This window comes from Diceros bicornis, chromosome 20 (assembly GCF_020826845.1).
Source record: "Diceros bicornis minor isolate mBicDic1 chromosome 20, mDicBic1.mat.cur, whole genome shotgun sequence".
NCBI lineage: Eukaryota > Metazoa > Chordata > Mammalia > Perissodactyla > Rhinocerotidae > Diceros > Diceros bicornis.
In genome coordinates this window covers 30,418,449-30,441,866 of record NC_080759.1, presented here as the reverse complement: position 1 = coordinate 30,441,866, position 23,418 = coordinate 30,418,449, and the positions used below count along the sequence as shown (strand labels likewise).

General features: G+C 35.1%; 1 protein-coding gene across 3 annotated transcripts in view; it reads right to left on the bottom strand.

The window, feature by feature from the left end:
* The window catches only part of FYB1 (FYN binding protein 1), a 156,887-nt gene that overhangs the window by 11,645 nt on the left and 121,824 nt on the right, over positions 1 to 23,418 (bottom strand). For 2 of the 3 annotated variants that reach the window (XM_058564187.1, XM_058564188.1), the window contains exons 4-16: positions 22,261 to 22,307; positions 20,074 to 20,093; positions 19,602 to 19,636; positions 18,504 to 18,624; positions 15,638 to 15,797; positions 14,911 to 15,052; positions 11,149 to 11,171; positions 9,992 to 10,058; positions 9,053 to 9,190; positions 7,318 to 7,343; positions 5,383 to 5,449; positions 2,599 to 2,689; positions 1,184 to 1,346 (exon numbers count right to left, since the gene is read on the bottom strand). In XM_058564187.1, the coding sequence (XP_058420170.1) occupies positions 1,184 to 1,346; positions 2,599 to 2,689; positions 5,383 to 5,449; positions 7,318 to 7,343; positions 9,053 to 9,190; positions 9,992 to 10,058; positions 11,149 to 11,171; positions 14,911 to 15,052; positions 15,638 to 15,797; positions 18,504 to 18,624; positions 19,602 to 19,636; positions 20,074 to 20,093; positions 22,261 to 22,307 (1,100 nt within the window). The remainder of the gene's footprint in view (positions 1 to 1,183; positions 1,347 to 2,598; positions 2,690 to 5,382; positions 5,450 to 7,317; positions 7,344 to 9,052; positions 9,191 to 9,991; positions 10,059 to 11,148; positions 11,172 to 14,910; positions 15,053 to 15,637; positions 15,798 to 18,503; positions 18,625 to 19,601; positions 19,637 to 20,073; positions 20,094 to 22,260; positions 22,308 to 23,418) is intronic. The other variant, XM_058564189.1, reaches the window with a different exon arrangement.

Here is a 23,418-nt window from a genome sequence, read left to right as displayed (position 1 = left end):
ATCATCATGTAAAGTATTCAATTTGGTATATTCCTTATAACTTATTTAATCACTTGTAAAATTTTGAACATTTTTAATATTTTTGACGACATTTTAATGCGTATGGTTTTTCTGCACTTAAGGTTATTCCTTGGGGTACATCCCCACAAATGCTAGTGTGAATGGGGGTTTTCTTTGTATCCTGAGGGACCGTCTACACGTTATCTCCAGTGAGCATCGAATCTTAATAATATATGACTCGTCTTTTATCCTTTGTACTACGTTCCATTTTCTCCCTTTAAAAGCCAAGCACATCTCCTCCATGATGACTTTAGATCCATTTTCCCCACCTGTGAGTCACTGTGTTTTATTCTTAAAACTCCATTTCAGTTCCTGTCCCTGAGTCACCTTCCTGTCATTAAAATACAACTCAGAGTTTATGTTTTCCACGCAGACCAACCGAGCTGATGTGGGGCAGCCATGCTGGCTATCCAATTTTAAATATAGGACAACATAATTTTGAACTACTCTTCCCTGGATTGTAAATGAAATAAGCTTCCTTTTAAAATTTGACAAAACAGTTTCCATCTGTCAGCTTTAATAGCTGAGAAAGTCAAAGAGGACAAGACTCTCTTGTATTTACTTGGAATAGTATGTTGTATGAAGTGTTTCCAAAAAGGAAATGAAAACAAGTGAATTTGCAAGGTAGGGAAAACGGAAATTCTAGGTGGGACATATGCTATATGATTTCAAAACCGGGCCAAAGCAAGAGCCACTCACCACCTGAGCACAGTGGTTCTCACTTTAGTGTACGTAAGAACAAGCTAGGGAAGAAGGTATGATCACAGATTCCATCTGACCCCAGAGCTCATGACTAAGCAAGTCAAGGACGGGTCCAGGCAGCTGCAATTTTAATACACGCACAATGGTTTTCTGATGCTGGTGGTCTGTGGGACCACATTTCGAGGAACACTAATTTGGCATTACCTTGGTACCACGGTGCCAAATATAGCAAGTGGGAAATGAAATAAATAAAATAAAATACATTGATTTCAGCACAGCAAGATCTTTAGTTTCTTAATGTTTTCCACAATTCACAAAGCAGAGGGCAAAAAGAGTTAATAAAAACAGGGGTGATTACTAAAACTTGTTTGGTTGTTAATTTCTGGAGTGCCATGTCTATAAAGAGTAAGCAGTGACTTACATTTTCCTTCTTCATTCCTGCAGAGAACTTTTGTATTGTCTGTGTTTTGTATAACTTCAAGAGATTCACCAGGCTTGACCTGTAGATCTCTGGTCCCCCACTTCTTAGAAGCTAAGGAGGCTGCAACTTTGGTTGCATATAGGACTCTAATTTCACCATCATACTGGAAAAAATAAAGAAAAACATTTACATTATTGGTTGACACGTATCATTAAAGTATTCATCGATTGACAGGTTTATTAAGAAAGTCTTTGCTAAATACATAGTTTCTTATTTTCAAAAGATAATGTAAGAACATTAAAGAAAATGTTTTGGGGTAAAGTCACTCATAACTTCACGAATCTAACATAATTATTTTTAAAAAGTAAAAAAAAATTTTAAAGTTTAAGGTGTACACATGTTGATTTGATGCACTTATAAATTGCAAAATGATTACCACTACAGATTTAACTACCACCTCTATCACCTCACCTAACTACCATTTCTTTTTTGTGGTGAGAACATTTAAGATTTACTCTCTTGGCAACTTTCAAGAATATAGCACAGTATTGCTAACTATAACCACCCTGCTGTACATTAGATCCCCAAAACTTATTCATCTTATAACTGAAAGTTTGTACCCTTTGACCAACACCTCCCCATTTCCCCCATTCCCCTAGCCTGTGGTAACCACCATTCTACTCTCTGTTTCTTTGAGTTTGGCTTTTTTAGATTTCACATATTTGTGAAATCATACAGTATTGGTCTTCCTGTGTCTGATTTATTTCACTTAACATGATGCCCTCAAGGTCCATTCATGTTGTCACAAGTGACAGGATTTCCTTCTTTCTCATGGCTGAATAATATTCCATTATATACATGCCACATCTTTTCTTTGTGTGTGTGAGGAAGATCAGCCCTGAGCTCCACAGGATGCCAATCCTCCTCTTTTTGCTGAGGAAGATTGGCCCTGGGCTAATATATGTGCCCATCTTCCTCTACTTTATATGGGACGCCGCCAGAGCACAGCTTGACAAGTGGTGCGTCTGTGCGCCCCCAGGATCCGAACCTGTGAACCCTCGGGCTGCCAAAGTGGAGCGTGCACACTTAACCGCTGCACCACTGGGCTAGCCCCACGCCACATCTTTTTTTTATCTATCCTAACTATTTTTAGATTACCTTCTTATCAAGGTTCAAAGGACAGCTAAATTTAGATGATTATCTCAATATACACATTGTGCCTGTATGACAGTCTGCTTAATTTATTACAGAAATAAATTTAAATCTAAAATAAATTTTGTAGAAAATCAAGGAATTATGATGGATAACTGTGATATTGATAATTACACTTTTAAAATGTGTATTTTGGTACTTAAAAAATCATCATATTTCTCACTAGTGCTTTGAACTTCGTATGATATTTAAATAAAACGTACTTTAAATTTTTTCCTGAAGTCTTTTTCTTCTTTTTCCTGCTTTTTTAGCTTCTTAGGGTCTTTCTCTTCTGTCTTGGCTTTGACTCCTTGACTAGGATGACAGAACACACATAAAAATCACATTTCGTTTCAAAAATATAAGAATAATAGTGTATACTAGAGACTTAAGTCATAACATTAAATTTTTGTTAAATTTTGTTTTCAATTAAGTCTTTTTTTTAGAAATCCAGTACATTCATTGTAATAAATGACATTTCGTAATGCAGAAGGGATTCTTCAAGAGACTACAAATTATGAGTTAAAATAGAAGTAAGAGATCATCTATTATGGTGAATCATATAAAATCACTTAGTTATAGTTTAAACATAGTTACATATCAGTGGTTTCATATGATTCAACCTATTCTGGAACCCTCTATATTTTTCAACCCTTCTTAGATAATTAAGTGGCTTGGCCAACATTAATGGTTTATCAAGTTAATCTATATGTTAGTTTTCTCATATCTACTTAAAACGGAGCCAGGGTGGGAGGTAGGAAATGTTGATTAATAAAAAAACTTAGGTAAAAGTTAAATTTTAGATATAAAAAGGAGCTTCTTAATCACTTTATCAATTGTCCATTTTGTGTGTGTGTGAGAGAAATAGAGAGACAGCAAACATATTCTAAATGTTTTCTTAAGTAATGGATTTAATATATTTCTAAAAGCTCTAGGATCTAGGCATATGTATCTATGTATATATATACATATAGTTGGTATCTGTATCTCATAGATACCAGCTGGACTAAAGCCAATTATCGTAAGAAAGGTGAATAAGCCTAAAATAGCAATTCTCCAGCTTGGCCACGTACAGGATCACCTGGGAAGCTATAGAAAAATGCCACCATCCTTGCCAGATTCCTAGAAATTCTAATTAAATTAAATTAATTTTAAATTCGAATTAATTAGACTGAGTGGGGTCCAGGTGCTGACATACATATTTTAAAAGCTCCCTAGGTGATACTAATTTGCAGTCAAGTTTGAGAACCATTTGATAGGGTTAAATACGGTTGTTAGGGAAAGGCTGTGAACCTCTGCAGAAAGGAATTTAAAACACCAGAATATTTGTGAACAATGAAAATTTTAAACACTGATATTAATTTTTATTAAGATTACCTAAGATAAAGTTTTGTTTGTAACTGATTTATTTAAAATGTTTGATCCTTAAGTTTTGAACCTTAGAATTTAGTCCATTCACTGTGAAATGAATTAGCACAATACTCTGTCTTAGGTTCTGCATCGTCCCTCGGTATCTCCTGTCTTATGGCACTCCAGGTGGTAGTAGAATTGCTGTCCCCAATTAGCACTCTGGAGCTACAAGACTATACATGAATGTTAAAAATGCCCCACAAGCTCTCTTTGAAAACAATTTATTTAAAAATAGAATACTATGTTAGAGAACATAAAATTGTCTTAAACTTTGAAAATAAGCAACAAGAAAGAAAACACTACATATCACATAAAGTTTAATCAGCTGGGGTTTATTTTGCTTGAAGAAAAGGGCCAATGTGTGACTCTGGGTTCCTAGAGAGCTCTTTTATGGAATGTGGTGGCATTTCTATAGTAATATGAAATAGAAAAATGCATTAAAAACTGTCAGGGATAGAAGTGACTTCCTGATTGTGAGGAATATTAAAACTCAACATATTCCTGGAGAAGAATAGATTTTCCTTTCATGGAGAACTGAAAAAGGAGAATGATTCTTGTTTCATTTTTCTTGTTTGTTTAGCCTGCAGAACTTGATCTTCATATATAAACGATTGCCTATTTTTCCTTCACTTTCTTTGATGTGGATACTGCCTCTTGTTCAGTAAAATTATTTTAACAATGTTGGTAAAAAATAAATACGTAGAGTTCACACATGCATTTTTACCAGTACAGCTCAGAAGACACCATTCTCGTATTTCATTTATGTTACTTTCATCCTTTAAATAATCAAGTCCAAGATCTTTTTATTCACCTTTTTTTTTTCTTGAAAAAGCCAGAGAGGTGTTCTTGCTTTTATACACAGTATGTATCAGACCATTTCACATTTTTATTGTAGTGTAAAAAAGCATCCTAAGAGTTTTCCTAAGAATTTTCAAAAGGTATTGCTTTTGTATTAACTGAGCTTAAGAGATTTTCGTACAATTTTTGCCTAAAATTAAATTGAAAACTTAGGTGAGGTGAAGAATGTCAGTATTCATTGTTCACTTCTTTTTGAAATTTGAATGGAAACTTTGATAACCTGATGCTTTTGTGAAAAAGAGACATAACTAAAAGTCCTTTTAAAATGCAAATCTTTTCTTCATAAAAGGAACAATCTTGTGAAGGACAGAGGGGACTTGAACAAGGTGGGTGAGGGTTGAGATATAAACTAAGAAGTGTATTCAAGACAAAAAAGGTTTTAGGAAAAGAGTAAAAATAAAGGGAGGAGATGATTCAGTGAGATCAGTTGTGAACAGGCTCTCAAACTTTTTCCCAGTGAGTGAATGAATAAACGAACGCAGACATCAGGGCAGAGGATAGTCAGGAGACAAAGAGCAGAACCGCTGGGAGAGGGGGAGGGGAAGGGAGAGAGAGGAGGATGCGGAGGAAGATCAGGGCTGTCCACTCACAAACTTAGCAGAGATGTTAGGCCTGGGATCAGGGAGGGGATGACAGGGAACACGATCACACACAGTAGACACACACCCCATCTCAGTTTTATTCCAGTTAAATTTTCTTGAGCAACCTCATTTTCACTGTAATGAAAACATCTTAATTACCTTATCTCTGGTGGTGGAGCAGGGAAATCAGAGGCATCCACATCATCATAGACTTCATCTCCCATGTCTATCAAAAGAAAAAAATATCAAATGTGGAAATACTGTTAGTTTAAATTTTGATGTGGGTATTCAATGATGTTTTTAATATAAAGATTGCTTCAAGGACAACGAAAGACGTTTTCCTGGTGTCTGAGTACATTTCTCCTGGAAGCATTGTCTGGTCCTTAAAGGGGAGAGATTCTTATCTCCATGGATGCATGTGTTAAATTTCCCTCCAAAAAACCAGTCACCATGACTGTAACTATTATTATCAAGGTTTTTTCTACTGTCATTGGCAGTCGGCAGTAGGCAGTAGGGATTGAAATTAAGACTCTTATTGGATTTGGGGTGGTCTGATAATATATATCATTTTATTAATATGTCTACGTCTATGATTATGTCTCTATCTATCTATCTATCTATCTATCTATCTATCATCTAACTTCTACCTTATAGTAATATTAGGAGTGGTACCACCTTAAAATAGACGGAATATTTCTATTAATATAAGACTTCTGATAAGAGCAGGTATTGAGAATCAGTATGGTAGAAAGTTGCCATGACCTTAACTGGTTCAATGGCTTTTCCAATCTGTAGATACTTTTCTTCCTTCTAGACTTCTTGTTAATAAAGTCAGAAAGAATGCTTCCTTTCTGCACCTATTAAGTTGCCTCACAGTAAACTAATCTAAAGAGATGAGTTGAAGAGAGTACAAATGTTTTAAGGAATGATTATCATAGGAAGATTAAATGCTTTCTGGTAATGGCAAAGATTTGATTTCCTTTAAAAATTCCTCTCTCTGTATATATGTATACAGTATATACATATACTGTGCACATATATATATACACGTGTGTGTGTGTATTCTCCCCGCATTCAGGTTAATTAATTTCACAGGATAAAACTTGCTCAGCTGTATGAAGAATCCATAATAAATACATGAAAATATGATATATCATTCGCTTCTAGAAGGGAAAAAATTACTATGTCATGCACATGCCCTTAAAACACACTTGAGAACAAAGGAAAACTAAAACAAAAAACATTTCTTACTGAATTGATCACATCTGTTCCATTTTATACCTACTCTCTGTGGCGCTAAGTTTCTTGAACACTTTTTGAAAATTATAGATTAAAATGTAAGCACATCAGTTATTGATCAACTTGCATTAGTGCCTTATGTATTTTCAAATTGATAACGAAAAACAAAGTGAGATAAACAGTCTGGAAGAATAGATTATCTCTGTGTTTGGTTTGCTCTTTTAATGTATTTAATTAAAGTAAATTAAAGTAAACTTTTTGAAAGCCCTTGCATATTCTTGTGAGACAACATTTTATTTTGTTCAAAGTAAACTTAAGAAAAATCTTTTAAAGATCTATCTCAGCAGGTGGAAAAAAACAAGCTGATTAAACTGTACAAAAAAGAAACTGTTACATTCAGCAATGGGAAATTTTCCAAATACAATATAAATTATACATTAAAAAAAATCAAAGAAATTTAGATTTAGAAGAGTCTTGGAGGCATATAATCTGGTATGTTTTTAGAAATCTTTGTGCAGAAGTCCATATATACTAAGCTCTGACTAAATTGGGATGGGGAACACGGGAGATGCTGGTGTCTATCTCTGCCTGCTTCTTCCTTTCTCCATAGTGATCCCTACAACTCCTAGAAAAACTGTTTAAAAACCATCGATCTTTTTTATTTTCCTCTTCCTGCTATTTTACTGTTGAGAAACTGGGGCCACCCAAGGTGCAGTTACTTGCCCAAGGTTACACAATTTATTATTTTCAGAGTCAGGACTTTAATCCAGCGATCACGACTATATCCACTGCTTTCCCACTACCCCACATGCAAGAAATAAGATATAAAATATACAATTAGTTTTCATTACTTACCCAATTGTTTAGGAGGAGAAGGGAAACTAGAAGGAAAATGAGAACACAATTTTAATCAGACTAATATAAACCTGGATATTGAGTCATTTGTTTAGGAAAGGCGTGAACAAGTAACAGCCCAGAGGCTTATAAAGGTGAATTAATCTGTTGACCATCATTCCTTTCTCATCCTCCATTTCTCCACTAAGTCCCAATTTCTGTCCATCAATTTGGAATTTAGCAAGACTTTTTTTGAACTCCAATGTTGGCCAAAAAATTCGAGAGTCAAGACATTCAGCAGTTTATTTTGCCCATAGCCATTGGACCAATGTTTTCAGATTTGTCCTATGAGGTTTGGGCATATTATCACACCAAAGTAAATTAAATGGACTCAATATTTTGGAGTCATCGTGGCATAGGTCAGACCCAGAACTGTTTACTTGCCTCAAAGAGTAGAAATGCAGAGTCGAAATCAACAAAGGTCATAGGAATATTTATATGACCATGTTTCCCCAATTTGTGCATTTATATCCCCAAACAGGAGAATGGCGAATAAGAAAGAAATATCCACTGAAACTAGAGAGGGAGAGCTTATTAATAGAAGTGATCTGAAATAAGGATTGGTTGGCATTTAGTTGCAAAAGGAAAAGACCTTTGCTTTTATTACTTTCTGAACTTTAAACATACACACACACACACACACACACATATCATTGGAAGAATGGTGCACAGTCACACAAATGTGTGAGAGGTCATTAGCTCAAATGATCCAAAATAGAATTAGGTGGTGTGAAATTGAAGTGGAAAAATAATCTCTGCTTTTATTTCTAAGTAAGGACTGTATTTGACTAATTCTGCATCAAGAGAAGATTTGTTATGTTTACTTACAATTTTAAGTGTCCTGTTTATTGAGTGTTGTTTTAGTGTCTCACAAAAAGGTTTAAAATTAGGAATTCCATATGAAATTAACATCTTATAAAGACTTCAGTTAAGTACGGTGAATTTATCAGGTATATATAAAACAATAAGAATATCCTACACCAGCAAACATGATTAAGATCCTTCAAATTTATATGTATGGAATTTTTACTAAAGGGTTATTTCTGGATGGAAAGAGAAAATTCATGCTTTAGCTTTTATTTAGACAAACTGAAGACATTTATAATAATTTTAGTATAGGATAAATATATAATTTAAATAGAATTAGTATATCACTATTGTGGAACAGAGTTACAAAGACTTTAAATACTGTGTTTAGAGAAAAGAAATTCCAAATTGTGCCCTTTATTTCTAGTAAATTAATTTTTAAAAGAGAATGTATATTTTGAAGAGTTGTCAATATAAAATATTATATAACAAAATATGGTGTTGGAATTATGAGCTTTAGATGTGATGCTACAGTTAAAAAAAAATCCTACTAAATGGAGTGTGTGGGTGTGTCTGAGTGTGTGAGAGTTCGTGTGCGTGCATGTCTGTGTATGTGCATGTGTATTTGTGCATGCTTGTAGGGAACATATCTTTGTTTAACATGTCTTTGAACCATATGACTATTTTTGAATACTTTGTGCTCTTCTCATGTAAGTGCATGAGTTCAAGGGTAACACAGTCAATGAGGCTAAGATGAGCAATGGAAAATAACATTAAAATGGTTTAGGCCTACCAGAATTTGGTTACTGGTTATACAATATTAGTAGCATTTGATTAAATTAATATTAATATAGTTATTGTGCACTGGATTTGGTTGGTCGACTCTTACGATGAACCTTCATTATTGTCTGACTCAGAGACTTGAGGTTTTTCTCGTATACTTTTCTTTTTGTCATCTTTTCCCTTTAACATCTTCAAAATCCCCCAGGACCACGAGTTACTCTTCTCTTCAACCTGTAGCGTGGAGCTTAGGAGCATGCAGGCATTGATCAGAATGGAATAATCAGTGGAACGTGAAGACATTCGGTGGACATTCATATTTTTTATAATTATACTGCATTGATCATTCAGGCAGTACGTTACTCATTATACACAGCAAGATGATCCTAGTAAGCTTATAGATCATGGTCTTTGAATACTGCTGCTACTAGGTAAATTATTTTTTTCTATTTAATGAGATTTCTTTTGGTTCTTAAAATAGCAAGCTAAGTCAGGATTAAGTTTTAAATATCAATTTAGCTTTATTTTATGATTAAAATTAAGTAATTAAAAGATCTTAAATTTTAAAATATGCCATTTTAAAAGTTTAAACAACTAAAGGATTAAATATTCAATGCTGGTTTTGCCACAAATAGTATATGGTCTCAATTTATTTGGGTTGCCTATAACTATGATTATTATACAAAGGATAGCCTTGCAACTGATAAACTCTCCAGAGATTGTTGTAAAAGTAAATTATTGATTGATAAATAATTGATTGGGAAAAGTCTGAAAAAAATTATCTACAACACCTGTAATTCTTTGTCCCTCTTTTATTTCACTTCTTTTGACATAGTTGTCAAGATTCTTCCAAACAATATACCACTTCATTTGAAGTGTGGTGCAATTACATTTCTTGAGTTACTACTGCTGTTAATTAAACATTCAAATCACTTTTTGTAATGTAATAAGGAACATTATTTTCTGCTTTTCATTCTAACTAGAGATCAAAACTAAATTTCAGTATATACAATAATTTGCAAAAAGGCAATTCGCTGATTATTCTTACCCATCATCGGCGTCTTCCTCTTCAATCCCATCATAAATATCATCATCTGGGGGTGGTGGGAACATTCCTTCATTTGGAATGGGGGGGGGGAGCTTCGGTTAATTTTATTTTGTCACGTAATGGTCACTCAAAATTTGATAATAAAACTGCCTTTATTTAAATGCAGAAAGCATCTCTCTTTCATATTAACCATTTAAATAAAAATAACTTTATTTTTCCACTCTCACATAGATAGTAGGTAAATTAATTGCTGATTATTTTATAAGGAATTCTTAGAGGTGAAGTATAATAAAGACATGAGGATGATAAAAGGTACTGTGCACTGGAGATGAAAAGAATGGGAGAGAATAAATATGAGAAAAAGTAAAAGTGAATAGAGGGTAGAGTTAAATATTTATTATGGAAAAGGAGAAGGGAGGCGGTGATAAAAATTAATTAATAGTGAGGAAACATTCAGAAGAAAGATACTGATCAATAGATAAGTGAAGAAAAGCAAATGGAATTAAAGGTGAATTTGTAAACATTGATGGTAGCTGAAAAAAAGGTGACCTTTCATTTCTTTTATTTCATTTCATCAAAGTGATATTTTAAAAGTTAAACCATTTCTTGTTTGATTTGTTATCCTACACTCCTCAGGAACCTTGCTATTTGACAAATATTTGTTTAACAAATGTTTATTGAGTAACTTCTCTGTGCAGGAATATGTACAATGAACTTGAAATTTGACTTTGAGGATGAGAATTTTAGCGTTGCAAGGTATTAGTGAAATTCCCTTATTTTGTTGAGGAGAAAACGAGAGGTCTTTAGAAGTTGTAGCTAAGGTGACCATACAGGTTATCATCCAAACAAGGATACTTTTGAAAGAGAAGCGGGATGCTATTAATAATTGTGTTCAGACGACTGGCATAAATCAAGACTGCCCTGGGCACACTAGAAACAGAGCTATCCTACCACCCCTAACAAACTTGGAAGAAAGAAGTGACTTGCTCAGGGTCAGTCATGGCCAGGACTGGCATCTAGGTCATTGGTTTCCAGTTCAGTGTTCTTTCTACCACATTAAGATGTTCCTCATTATTTGCAAATGAAAGCATTTTGTCATTAATATACACAAAAATGTGAAGACTTGGAGAAACTGCTGATAAAAGTGTGTGGCTTACCTCCACTTCCACTGTGACTGTGGCTAGAAAAAAATCAGAAAAATTAAATTAAATATGAATTATTTAGCTATCAGGAAGAGAAGTACATATATTGAGCAGTTATATCAAGGAGAAATAATATTCCAGTTAAAAGTTATCAGGATGTTACATGTGAAGAGGAAGAAAAATTGTTCTTTATTGTAATAGATGAGTAATAACGATTAAAAAACAAAACAAAACAAACAAACCTAATAAGAATCAAGTGAGTTTCAGTACTATAAAACGTATTCAAAACAATGACACTGTTTCCTTCTAACATTTTCCCATGAGACAGTTTTCAGATTATACATTATTACATCATTTCATAGACAGACATTAAAAAAAAACAAAAAACAAGAGTATTATTGCAGGGGTCATATAGAACCATCATTGCATTCAATTCAATTCTCTTTCAATATCTTATAATCATGCATTTTACTCTTAGTCCAATAGCGTTAAACTTTTTTTTAAAGGGAGAACTTTTAAAAAATTGAAATCCCATTCATGAGGCTTTTAAATAGTGTGGCCCCTGATTCTCTAAATCCAGATTGCCTGTATTTTTTTTATATATCTCTATAACATTCTATATTTCCCTATTTTATAATCGTTTGTTTTCTTTCCTGTGTCTCCCACTAAAATGTGAATTCTGTGAGAGCAAAGGAAGTACAGATGGTGAAAACTGGAAAAATCTCAGAAGTTGTCTGGTTCAATGCCCTCATTTTGCAGAAAAGAAACTGAGGCTTTGAGAAATTAAGACTTGACCAAGCCCACTTTTAATTAACTGAAGAGCTGAGATAAGAACCTCAGTGTCCTGCCTTCCCGTATAACGTTGTTTTGGCTACTTTGCTGCATTCTCTGTACCGCCATTTTTGCCCTTTGGATAATCTGCCAGCAACATACATCAGTCTGATGTTACAACCACACAGTATAATTATACACTCATATCTGATTCCTCAACCTTAAAGCCAGAGTAAAAGAAATTAGTCTGATATAGATCTACAATCAATTTATAAATAAAAACATACTCCTGCTAATGGAACTTTGTAGAAAAACATGCTACAAATGTCTCAATATATAAACAAGGAATTGACTTTTCATAAAGTTTAAGTATATTCTCCACTTGCTTACATACTATTTTCACATTTATTTTCTCTGACACTTCCCTTTGAGCATGAAGCAGGCAGTTGGAATTATGTGAGAAATTGCGATTTTGGTTGGCTGCCACTCCTGGCAAACATATTTCATCTTGGAGATTCTTATAGCTAATTCCCAAAGAAAGGGGTTATAATAATCAGGAGCAAAGCTGCCACACATTAGTTCATTCCCAGAGCAATTCTTCAACTTCTTAAAATTGTCTGTTTAGAACACAAAACATTTAACAGATAGAATAGTTGTTAGAAGAGGAGAATGTGAGAAAAGAGAAGGGAAGAGAAAGAGGAAAGGATAAATGGAAGGAAAAATGTTGGGAAACATACGTGGAAGAAAATTTGTTATGTGATGGAGGAGAGGTATTCGCATTTGTAATTTTCTTTCCTTCATCTTTTCATATTTATTACAGAAATTGCATTAGTTGAGAAGAAAGGGCGAAGAACAGCTGTCAGGACCGGTGCTTTTAAGCCTCTTGTCTGCTCACTGGGTTTGAAGTGCACAGTCAGCTCTCCTTACCCTGGAGGAATCTGGAAAGCGCAGGTAAAGAGAGCAAGGAACCAGGAGGCATCTGGAGGAGAGAGGAGAGGATGGTGCCTTCTCTTATTCTTGCCAGGGCAAGCTGCTGGTTATAGTCAGCATCTTTCCTTGTTCTACTAAGGACAAAGCATGTTCTGTTATGAGATCTCTGCCAGCAGCAGCTGTAGTTTCAAAACAAAACTTGTGTAGAAATTATGTCTCTTCTTTCATTTTCTTATTAAATATGCATGAGGGAGAAATAGATGCTAGTAAATATTGTGGTGCTATACTTGTTTAAGATATTGAGCATTAAAATCATACACCTCCTCCAACCCCATTTTATTAAATAGAAAATTGTTTTTCTGCTACATGTTTCCCAACTAGAGCATGTCTTTTAGAGTTGTGGTAGTATGGACTTGATAAAATGGAAAAGGTAATAGTTTTGGAAAATAGGCACTTATTATGGTTAAATAATGTTTCATTTTAAGAACATCATCCCTTTTTTGTGGATTTATTATTTTTTTCCTGAGTATGTGTATCAGTGTAAATACGTATTTATTACTGTAACCAGGGTTCTTTAACGTCAAAATAAGAGAAATGGGTTTTTTAAGAAATAAATAAAAGATAAACATAAAGTATATACATTGATAATATATGTAGAATGACATACTCATAGCCAGAAAATTCTGTAAATCTCAGAATATGGCCACTTAGAGCTTCAACTGACCTCAAAAATGATATTTAGTGACTTACAAACTAAATCAATGTGTTTCTGATTACTAAAGCCAATTTATGATCTGTAAACTCCAGTGCATACATTGCATGTTTTTATATATGTTGTATAATTTATGGCCATAACATGGTAAGAAGGCATTGCAGGCTACAATTCATTTTAGAAAGACAAAACTGCCAGAAAGCAACACAAAAAGTTTTACTGATGACATGAGGTAAAAGACCACAAGAGGGAACTTCATTCTTCATATGTCTTATAAGTATATTGCTATTTTGATAGTTTTATATTTTTTAAATGGTTGATAATTTAAAACATTTTTTTCTTTGAAATTTGAGTTATGAAGAATGCAGACACATTTTTACCCAAGTGAAGATCTAGCACAGATCATGTGTTTTGGGATCATAGTGGAAGTGTCCCAATTCCACAAAGTGGGCATAGAAAAACAAGGATTCTTAACTGGCTGGAGATTTTCCTCCTCCCTTTCCTGCAACCTGAAGGGATTGTGACTTTATCAGGAAAGGGAGATATTGGAGGAAAGAAGAAATGAAAGGAGAAAAGGAACGGAAAAGCAAGGAGAAGAAAGGGCAAAGAAGATCAGAGCTGGGAAAAAGAGACAGAAAAGAAGGCATGGAGAAAGGAAACTGAAGACTGAGAAGGGAAAGAAGGGAAGAAGACATACGTGGAGAAGAGGGCCACTCTCCCCTCTTGGCTCCTCCAAAAAGGATGTCTTGTTCTGTTCCTCTGCTCTAGCAAGATGTTCCCGTAATTCTTGTGGGGAAGGTTACTCTAATCTAGTGGAATGAATGGGGCATGGAAAGTTGGACCCTTGGTTGATTCCCAGGGATTATAGAGAATTGAGCTTTTACTTTTTTATTTTTAAAGAACAAAGTAGAGTTGTAGTAAAAAGCATTCTTTTTCTCTGTTATATTTTCAAATAAGAACAACAAATTTATTTAGGCTTAGAGATTTCAAGGCAAAAAACATTTATATTTTTTAGAGCCAAATCCTATATTTCATGCTTCATATTTTACAAAATCATATTTACTTGAGGCATAACCCTAAGATCAAATCAGAATGAGTATTATAAAACAGCATTTTGGAATGACAACACATTTGGCAAGATCTGGCAAATGGCCCATTATATTTCAAAGTAGTATTGATACGTATAACCAAAGAGTACAATAAAAGACTATGGAGTTTCAAATGATCTTTCACTCATATTGGTAATTTAGTTTACTGATAGACAGCCGTAGGAAATATAGAAGGTAAAATTCTAGGATCTTAAAATACAGAATCTCTGACAAGGAGACAGTCTGATCTGCTTTACAGTTTGTATTTGCACATACCTGCTAACATTATCCTGCTCTGCAACATCATCGTATACTTCTTGGTCATCTTCCATGGGTCTTGAAAGAGCACCCAGAGAGTTCTTTTTCCGTTTCAAGGAATCATAGTCAATCTCTACAGCAGTTGTCTTAATATAGCCGTCTACCAAAAGAGAAATGATCTCTGTTCAGGTAACTGTAGTTTAAATATTTTAAAGTTGTGAATAAAATATCAATTGCACATTTGCTCTTTAAAATCTCTCTTCATTTCTTTGCTTGCAATTCTGATTTATAGACTTTCCATGTAGACACGTTTTACTGTACTTTGTCAAAGTCTTATGCTGTTGTGGTTTGGGGTAAGCCTAGAGTCTATTTCAAAGATTCCAAAGCGATTCACATGAATCATTTTTTCCTTTTTTCCTTTTTTTTTTTTTAGTGAGGAAGATTGGCCCTGAGCTAACATCTGTGCCAATCTTCCTCCATCATTTTTTCCTTTTAACATCAGTGAAGAACTGAATGCCCTTTGCTCCTCCCTGGAATAATATAAATATTTACATTGTTGCTCATTAAAAAGATAACACAGATGAGGTGAAGATGGGGCTGTGCCTGTTATTTTAAATCTTCCTCTCTTTGTCCTCCCTGTAAAACACTCCTAACTTAATGCTTATGAGTAGTTCTGGAAGAATTTGCACATTTAATATTGGCTCAAAAAGACAACACCTTGAAGTCATTGGAAATTTGCACTCACATGACCCCCTTGCTGTCCTGCCCAGCCATTTTCCTTCAGGGTTGTCTGTGATGCGGATTATTTCAATTTGCTCTCCTTGCTTGAAGCTCAGCTCGTTCTTTCCTCCTTTGACATCACAGCAAGCTTTTGCTTGATGGATGACTTGAATAGGGCCTGTTAGCTGCAAAGAGGAAAAAAAGAATCACAACAGGATTCCTTACTATTTAGAAACTCTTTAAGGGATGCAGTTTTGAAAGACAATACATCCACAACTTGCCAACGTGCCTATTTCCAACATTTACAGGTTTGAACTAGAAATTGAGGGGGAGTGTCATTCCTGGTGAATGTTTTTACAGGAGGGGAAAAATCACAGAGGTCAGGCAGAACCAGCAAAGGACAGGTAAGCACGTGCTTGGGGTCCGGGAGAGTGGCAGTGATCTGTTGACCTTAGGAACTCTGTGAAAGGATGGCAAAGGAAGCCACTAGGAACCAAATACCATTTATGTACGACAATCCATGCTGGGTACTATGTGTTTTTATGGAATATGCTGGTGGTCTGCTTGGCAGACAGAGGCTTTTTCCCTCTTTGCATTGTGTAGTTATTCTGATGATTCTCCGCAGGCCTAAAACAGCAAAGGGAAGGGTAGGTGGTGGTGGGTTGTACTTGTTGGAAAAGCATCTTCTTTCCTTTTTTTTTGCTGAGGAAGATTGGCCCTGAGCTAACATCTGTGCCCATCTTCCTCTATTTTGTGTGTGGTACGCCACCACAGCATGGCTTGATGAGTGGTGCGTAGGTGTGCGCCTGGGATCCCATTTCACGAACCCAGGCTGCCGAAGCGGAGTGTGTGAACCCAACCACTAGGCCACTGGGCTGGCCCCTCCACTTTTTTTTTTTTAATGTTGTGCTATGTGTATCTATAAATTTAGAGTAGATATTACCTGCTATAAATAAGATGACATTTTAGAAGTAGCTTTGTGAATAAAAAAATAGGACACAAATGTTATGCAAGGTGTTAAAAATTAATATCCTGAATAGTGCAGTGGTTTCTTGACGGCAGGAGAATAATCTAGTTTAGATCAAGAATTCTAAACTCCTCATTTCCTAATCCTAAATTGGTGTCTTTTCAACAGAATTTCTTGGGTCTTTTGATATGCACATATGCATTGTGATTTTTGAAGAAGCTCTGTCTGATTTTACTGCACTTATGATGCTATGAATTGTGAGACATTTCATTAATTATGTACCACTAAGAAAAGAAAACAGCTTAATTTAAATTATGCCAATAATGTTAAGATGCATCCTAATTTCAGAATTTTAACTATGAGATATTTTATGTCTTAGAATTAATGAAATATGGTTCTATGTAACAGTTTTCACATTTATTTATTTAATTTTAACATCTATTAACATTTTGTGGAAGGAATATAGCTTGTGAAGTCCTAGTCTTGCCAAACTTTTGAGTTCGTATTCAGTGGTATGGTTTCCATACTCTATTTTTTTCTTACTAAAAAATACAATTTGAATGAATGAGTGAAACAACGCCAAATTGATTTCTCCAAAAGAAACACAAGGAAACACTTCACATAATTCCCCAAAACTATAAACAATCTCTTCATAAAACGTGTGTTATTAAGATTTTCATTTAAGGAATTAATTTTTTATACTTTCCACTTGAAAACTATAAATGTTGGTAGCCACACATTCTGTATGAGTAAAATGCTTCACTATTCACATTGTAATCTTAATTTTACTTATATATAGTAAACTTTTTCAAAATTTAATGAGAACCTATAATAGATACAGTGCCTTATGTGCACTATTTTATTTAATTCCACAGCAAACTTTCAGGAGAGTTATCATTTATTCTCACTTTAAAGAATAAGAATCTGAAGTTCAGAGAAGTTTAGTAACATGCCCACAATCACATAACCCGCATGTACGGCTAGAATTTGAATCCACATCTGTCCATTTGACTCTAAGCTTTACATTTTCCCTGCACCATACTGTTGAACCTTTGTTTTAATATAATAAATATACTGGGAAGTTATATATAAACCAAATTTTTATAATTCAAGCCATATATTAAATGTTCCAGAGGAATTAAATATTTAAAGGAAAGTCGATATGAATCCTTTTTAAAGTTAAGAATAGTTTTGTAACTCAGATAATCACTCTAAATACAGCTGACATACTAGACCCATACCAGATGGGTCACATCATCAACGATGGTGTAGCCAAGAGAATATAGCTTGCAGGTGTAGTGTTAGTGGGGGTAGTGATAGAAGTTGGACCATTAGAAATCAGAGATTAGAGAAGACAGAGGTCAGAAATCCAGCTAGATGAGGAGGGATGACAAACAGAAGGTATCAGAAGTCAATAATGCACACAGGCTTAAAATAATGGCAACAATGTAAGTCAGGTCTGGACCCTGGCAGTTAGAGTAGCTCATAGAAACTTTATTTTGAGACAGATCTGGTTCATCTGGAGACACCTGTGTCCCTTGCATCACTATAATACATGCTGCAGGGATAGCTATGTGTGTGGTCCTCAGCTCGTAGTACAGGTTAATATGAAATGTGTAACGAGAAGAGCCAAGAGGGGTATGAGTAACCCAGTATTCGTTCACTGAATCAACATAAAATTCCCTGGGTGCCCACTAATTATAAGCCACCATATTTTATTTGGATTTTATCGTATTACATTTTTAGTGCAGGGATAAAGGAGAGTATTGAACAAAAAAATTACTGTTATGAAGGTGGTTACTCTTTAGAAAACAACAATTAAGTAATTATCCAACCATGCAGGGTTTCAAGAATGGTGCCCCTTTTGTGTGCAAGTTATTAAAAGAGGTTACTATTTTTTACCCATCAGTAAGCAAGCTCTTACTTTAAATTTCTTCTTTATTTCTTGTTCTTTCTTTTCTCTCTCTTTCTGTTCCTTTTTCTCCAGCTCTAATCTCTTCTTTTCCTCCTTTTCCCTTCTCTTCTCTCTTTCTTTGGATGCTTCTCTGTAGATAAAAATTGTTAGGTTGTTTCAACATCTGCAGGCATTGATGGGTTAGGGCTTACTATCCAGAGAGGTTTTACCCACGAGAGAAGACAGTATCTGAAGTGTGGATGAAGGTGAAAAGCCAAGGGTTGTCAAAATTCCTAGGCGTGTGATATTGTTCTTAAAACCAGTAGGAGGCGCACCAATGAGGATGCCTTCCAAAGGCTCTGCTTCCCCTTACAGCTTGTACCAGCAAGTGGAAGACACTGTTGATAGAGGCCCTGTTCTTGCTGCGTGTCCACATGAATAAAGTTAATCTCTCTCTCTTTCACGTCATGCACTCACAGGGAGACGTGAGCACACACGTGCATATGTGCAAACCTTAGTTCCGAAACTTTAGTCAGAATTGGTTGAATAAGAACTGGATAGAGAAAATTAGGATATTTGAATCAATAAAAGATAAAATAACATATTCATTTCTACTTTCACTCATTTTCCAAGAAATTTCTTAGTCCTGGGCCACCCAGAAACCCATTTTGGAGCTATGTTTAATATCTTTCTACTTTAGCAGGCCTCAGCCTACTAGTAGCACAGCATCTGGTGCTGTGCTAAAGTATTTCTCATAGCACCCTTGTGAGGTGAAGCACGGCCTAGGTGAGGAAGTTGTCACATATAAGTGAATTCATTGGCCCAAGGACACACTGAGAACAAGAAACGCAGATTCCTGGTTCCATGATTCCCTGTCTGTGGTCTATCGAGTAGGCTGCAAGCCTCTGGCCTCTCATACGACAGCCTTTTAACAGAGTCCTCTGTAAAATCCTTAGACAAGTCAAGAATTGGTAGTCCTTTGTATTGATATAAAGGTTATCATTATATGCCAGTCATTTGAACAAGAAAGCTTTTCCCCGTAGTGTCGAAATTCGTCTACTCTCCCTCATGCAAATCATTATATTCAACTTAGAAGGAAAATGTCATGGTAAGAAATGTAACTCATACATGTCTTCATATGTTTCTCCTTCACTGTCTTCTTCCTGTCAAGAAAAACATTAATAACGATTAACTTTAATTATTCAAAAAGGGAACATACATATATTACATTGATCAAATAGTAAAACAAGCAAAAATTTAAGCATATGTAAATTTGACTTGTTTAAAATATTTTTTTCCTCTTTAGAGATATACTGAGAAAGTAAGCTTAGAAAGATTTCATTTTATATCCTGCTGTATAATTCAGATGTTTAGCCAGACTTAAGCTTATGTTTAGTGCTATACTATTACTATGAGTCAGTGTAATGATTGGTGTTTTATGTCTCAAGCATTTTTGATGAAATAAGATTATAAATGGAAAAATATCATATTACTTACAAGAATTTTCATTTGTTGGTTTATACCAATAAAAAATAAATCACAATAATTGTAAAATATTCTAGTTACAGAAACATAAATATGAGAAGGAAAAAAAACTGACCTCATCTAGATTTCCAGTACCTAAAAAGTTTAAAAAAAGAATAAAATTTAATATACTGTAATTAAGAAGTACTTTAATACAGGAATATTAGATGTAATATAATATTAAAACAGTTCATAATGTAACTGAACTTATACTTTATCAAAGATATAGAAGTACAAAATAGAATATGTGGTTTAGATCCTTACTATGGCTTTTTTGATACTTGTAATTTAATTACAAAATCATTTCATTGGCTTTCACAAAATAATGCAAAAACCCCCAAATTATGAAGATACTCTTTATTTTCTTTATGAAAAGCAAGTATGTTTGACGGAGGCCAGCCTGGTGGCATAGTGGTTAAGTTCACATGCTCTGCTTCAGTGGCCCGGGGTTTGTGGGCCTGGACCTACCCACTGATCATCAAGCCGTGCTGTGGCGGCTTCCCACATAAAAAAATAGAGGAAGACTGGCACAGATGTTAGCTCAGGGACAATCTTCCTCAAGCAAAAAGAAGAAGATTGGTGATAGATGTTAGCTCAGGGCCAATATTCCTCACCAAAAAAATAAATAAATGAATAACAGATACATTTGGTTTTGTGGGCTTGTGTGCAACAAAGGTATTATCCAAAAAATCACAACTAGTTTGCAGTTTTTGACTTATTTGTTCCCAAGGATTTGCTTTTATCTATCAAATAAATCAAATTTATTAGAATTTTTAAAATCTAATTTTAATGCTCAAGTGTTTAGTAATATCAACTAATTACTAGATATTACTAGGTATTAACAGAATCTAAAACAAAAATAATAAAAATAATGTGGTGTTGGTATAGGAACAAATAGACCAAAGGAATAGAACAGAGAGGTCAGAGACAGACACATAAATTTACATGCACACATATATACACGCAAGTAATGTGCACATGAACACACACGTATATACGCATAGACACATACACACCTAAAGAGTTGATATAGTATAAAGGTGGTATTATAAATTAATGAGAAAAGGGTGGATTTCAGAGTATGGTAGTGGGAAAACTGGTTCCATATGTAAGGCAACAAATCTGGATTTCTACTAACTCCACGAAGGTGGACTGCAAAGAGATCAAAGACCTAAGTACAAGGAGAAAAGTTCATAGAAGACAAGATTTTTATTTCCTAGGGGTAGGACTTAAATAAAACTTAAAAAGTATAAATTACATAGTAAAAATTAATGAATTTGATTATATCAAAATTTATTTCTGTTCAGTGAGGAGCAGCACGGGCTAAGTTAATCAACCATGGACAGCATGAGAGAAGATATTTGCAATGTCTGCAACTGACATGGGATTAATATCTGGAATACAAAGGAACCTCTGCAAGTCAACCAGCAAAGGATACCAACCCCAAGAAAAAAATGGTCAAAGGATATGAAGTGGCAACTTACAGAAGAGGAAACCACAGAGGCTAATAAACAAATGAAGTACTCGAACTCGATAGTAAGCAGAAATATGAACATGAAATGAGATATTTTATACATATAAGACTGGAAACAGTTGGAAAGCTGAATAACACTATGCACTGATGAAAGGTAGGCATCTTGGAATCTTCCTGCCCTGCTGATGGGAGAACACACAGACACAGCTCTTCTGGAGAGCACTCTACTCATTCAAATCAAATATTCTATAACTTATGAGCAGCCACTCCACTGCTGGATATATATCTTAGGGAAATTTCCTCAGAGGTCCACATGGGGATACGGACAAGAAGGTGCATTGAATTATTATTTGTGGTACCAGTGACTTGGAGGTAAAATGTGAATGCATACTTAGCAGCAACAAATTAAATATACAAATAGTAACATGGATGAGCCCCCAAACATATGCTGAGTGTAAAATAAAAGACCAGAGTGAGCTATAACATACTATCTAGGTAAATTGAAATATATACACACATACAATAGTATGCAGAGAATATGTACAAACAGACACAGACACATTAAATACCTGAGAATATTTGTCTCTGGTAAGTGGAAGAGAGGAAAGGGAATGGGTCATGGAGATAAACGTGAATAAACAAATAAGCAAAACAAGAGAGGGGTCTTGCATGGACCAATGATGATAATGACCCATTAATGACCCATTAATGACCCTATGAGGATGATTAACTCAAACTTCTGTATCTGAGGTAACAAATAAATACATAAAACATCTTTTTGCCCCTTACCATCAGAGTGCATGACGCCATCTTGATTTTCTTCATTTACAGAGCTTCTAAAAACAAGAAAGAAGAAAAATGTAAATGGGATAAGTAGATACTCACCTTACAATGAAAAAGAAAAAAGAATAAAAGGACCACGGTTTGAGTTATTTTTTGTGTGTGTGTGAGGAGATCAGCCCTGTGCTAACATCAGCCAATCCTCCTCTTTTTTTTTGGCTGAGGAAGACTGGCCCTGGGCTAACATCCATGCCCATCTTCCTCCACTTTATATGGGACACCACCACAGCATGGCTTGCCAAGCAGTGCGTCGGTGCGCCCCGGGATCCGAACTGGCGAAGCCCAGGCCACCGCAGCAGAGCGCACGCACTTAACCGCTTGTACCACTGGGCCAGCCCTCTTTTCTGTTTAATATCTGCTCTGATTTAAAATTTCAGGTCATTAGAATAGACTTCTGCCTTAGATTTATGCTGTTACTGCTGCAAAAAATGAAGAATTGGGGAACTTGAGTACAGCATTGTCCATTCATAGTGGACACATACAATTAATCCATTGCTTCAGGGCAGTAATATGTTTTCTGTTTAAACAGCAGTATGTCAGGCCAGCGGTGCAGCAGTTAAGTTCACACATTCTGCTTCAGCGGCCCAGGGTTCGCCAGTTCAGATCCTGGGTGTGGATCTGCTCACCCCTCATCAAGTCATGCTGAGGCGGCGTCCCACATAGAAGAACTAGGAGGACCTATAACTAGGATGTACAACTACATATTGGGGCTTTGGGGAGAAAAAAGAAAATAAAAAAGGGTAAGACTGGCAACAGATGTTAGCTCAGGGCCAATCTTCCTCAAAAAAAAAAAAAAGGCAGCAGTATGTCAATAATTCAATTCTGGGATTCTGAAGGCATTTGATTGGTTTTATGGTACAGATGCCAAAAAAGAATTAGTTCCAATCCTTGACTGCTTCTCCTTTTCCAGATGTTCTCTACCTGGCTTTACTTCCATCACTGTTGCTTGGATTCCAAGATGCTTCATTCCAAACTGCTTCACTCCAACTGCTCTTAACAGTTATCAATACCTGGGCCCCACGAATCCCTAATGATTTATAGAACCATCTATATTTTCTATTTCTATCCTCAGGTTGATGAGCATAGCTGGAGAAAATTGCCATTTTA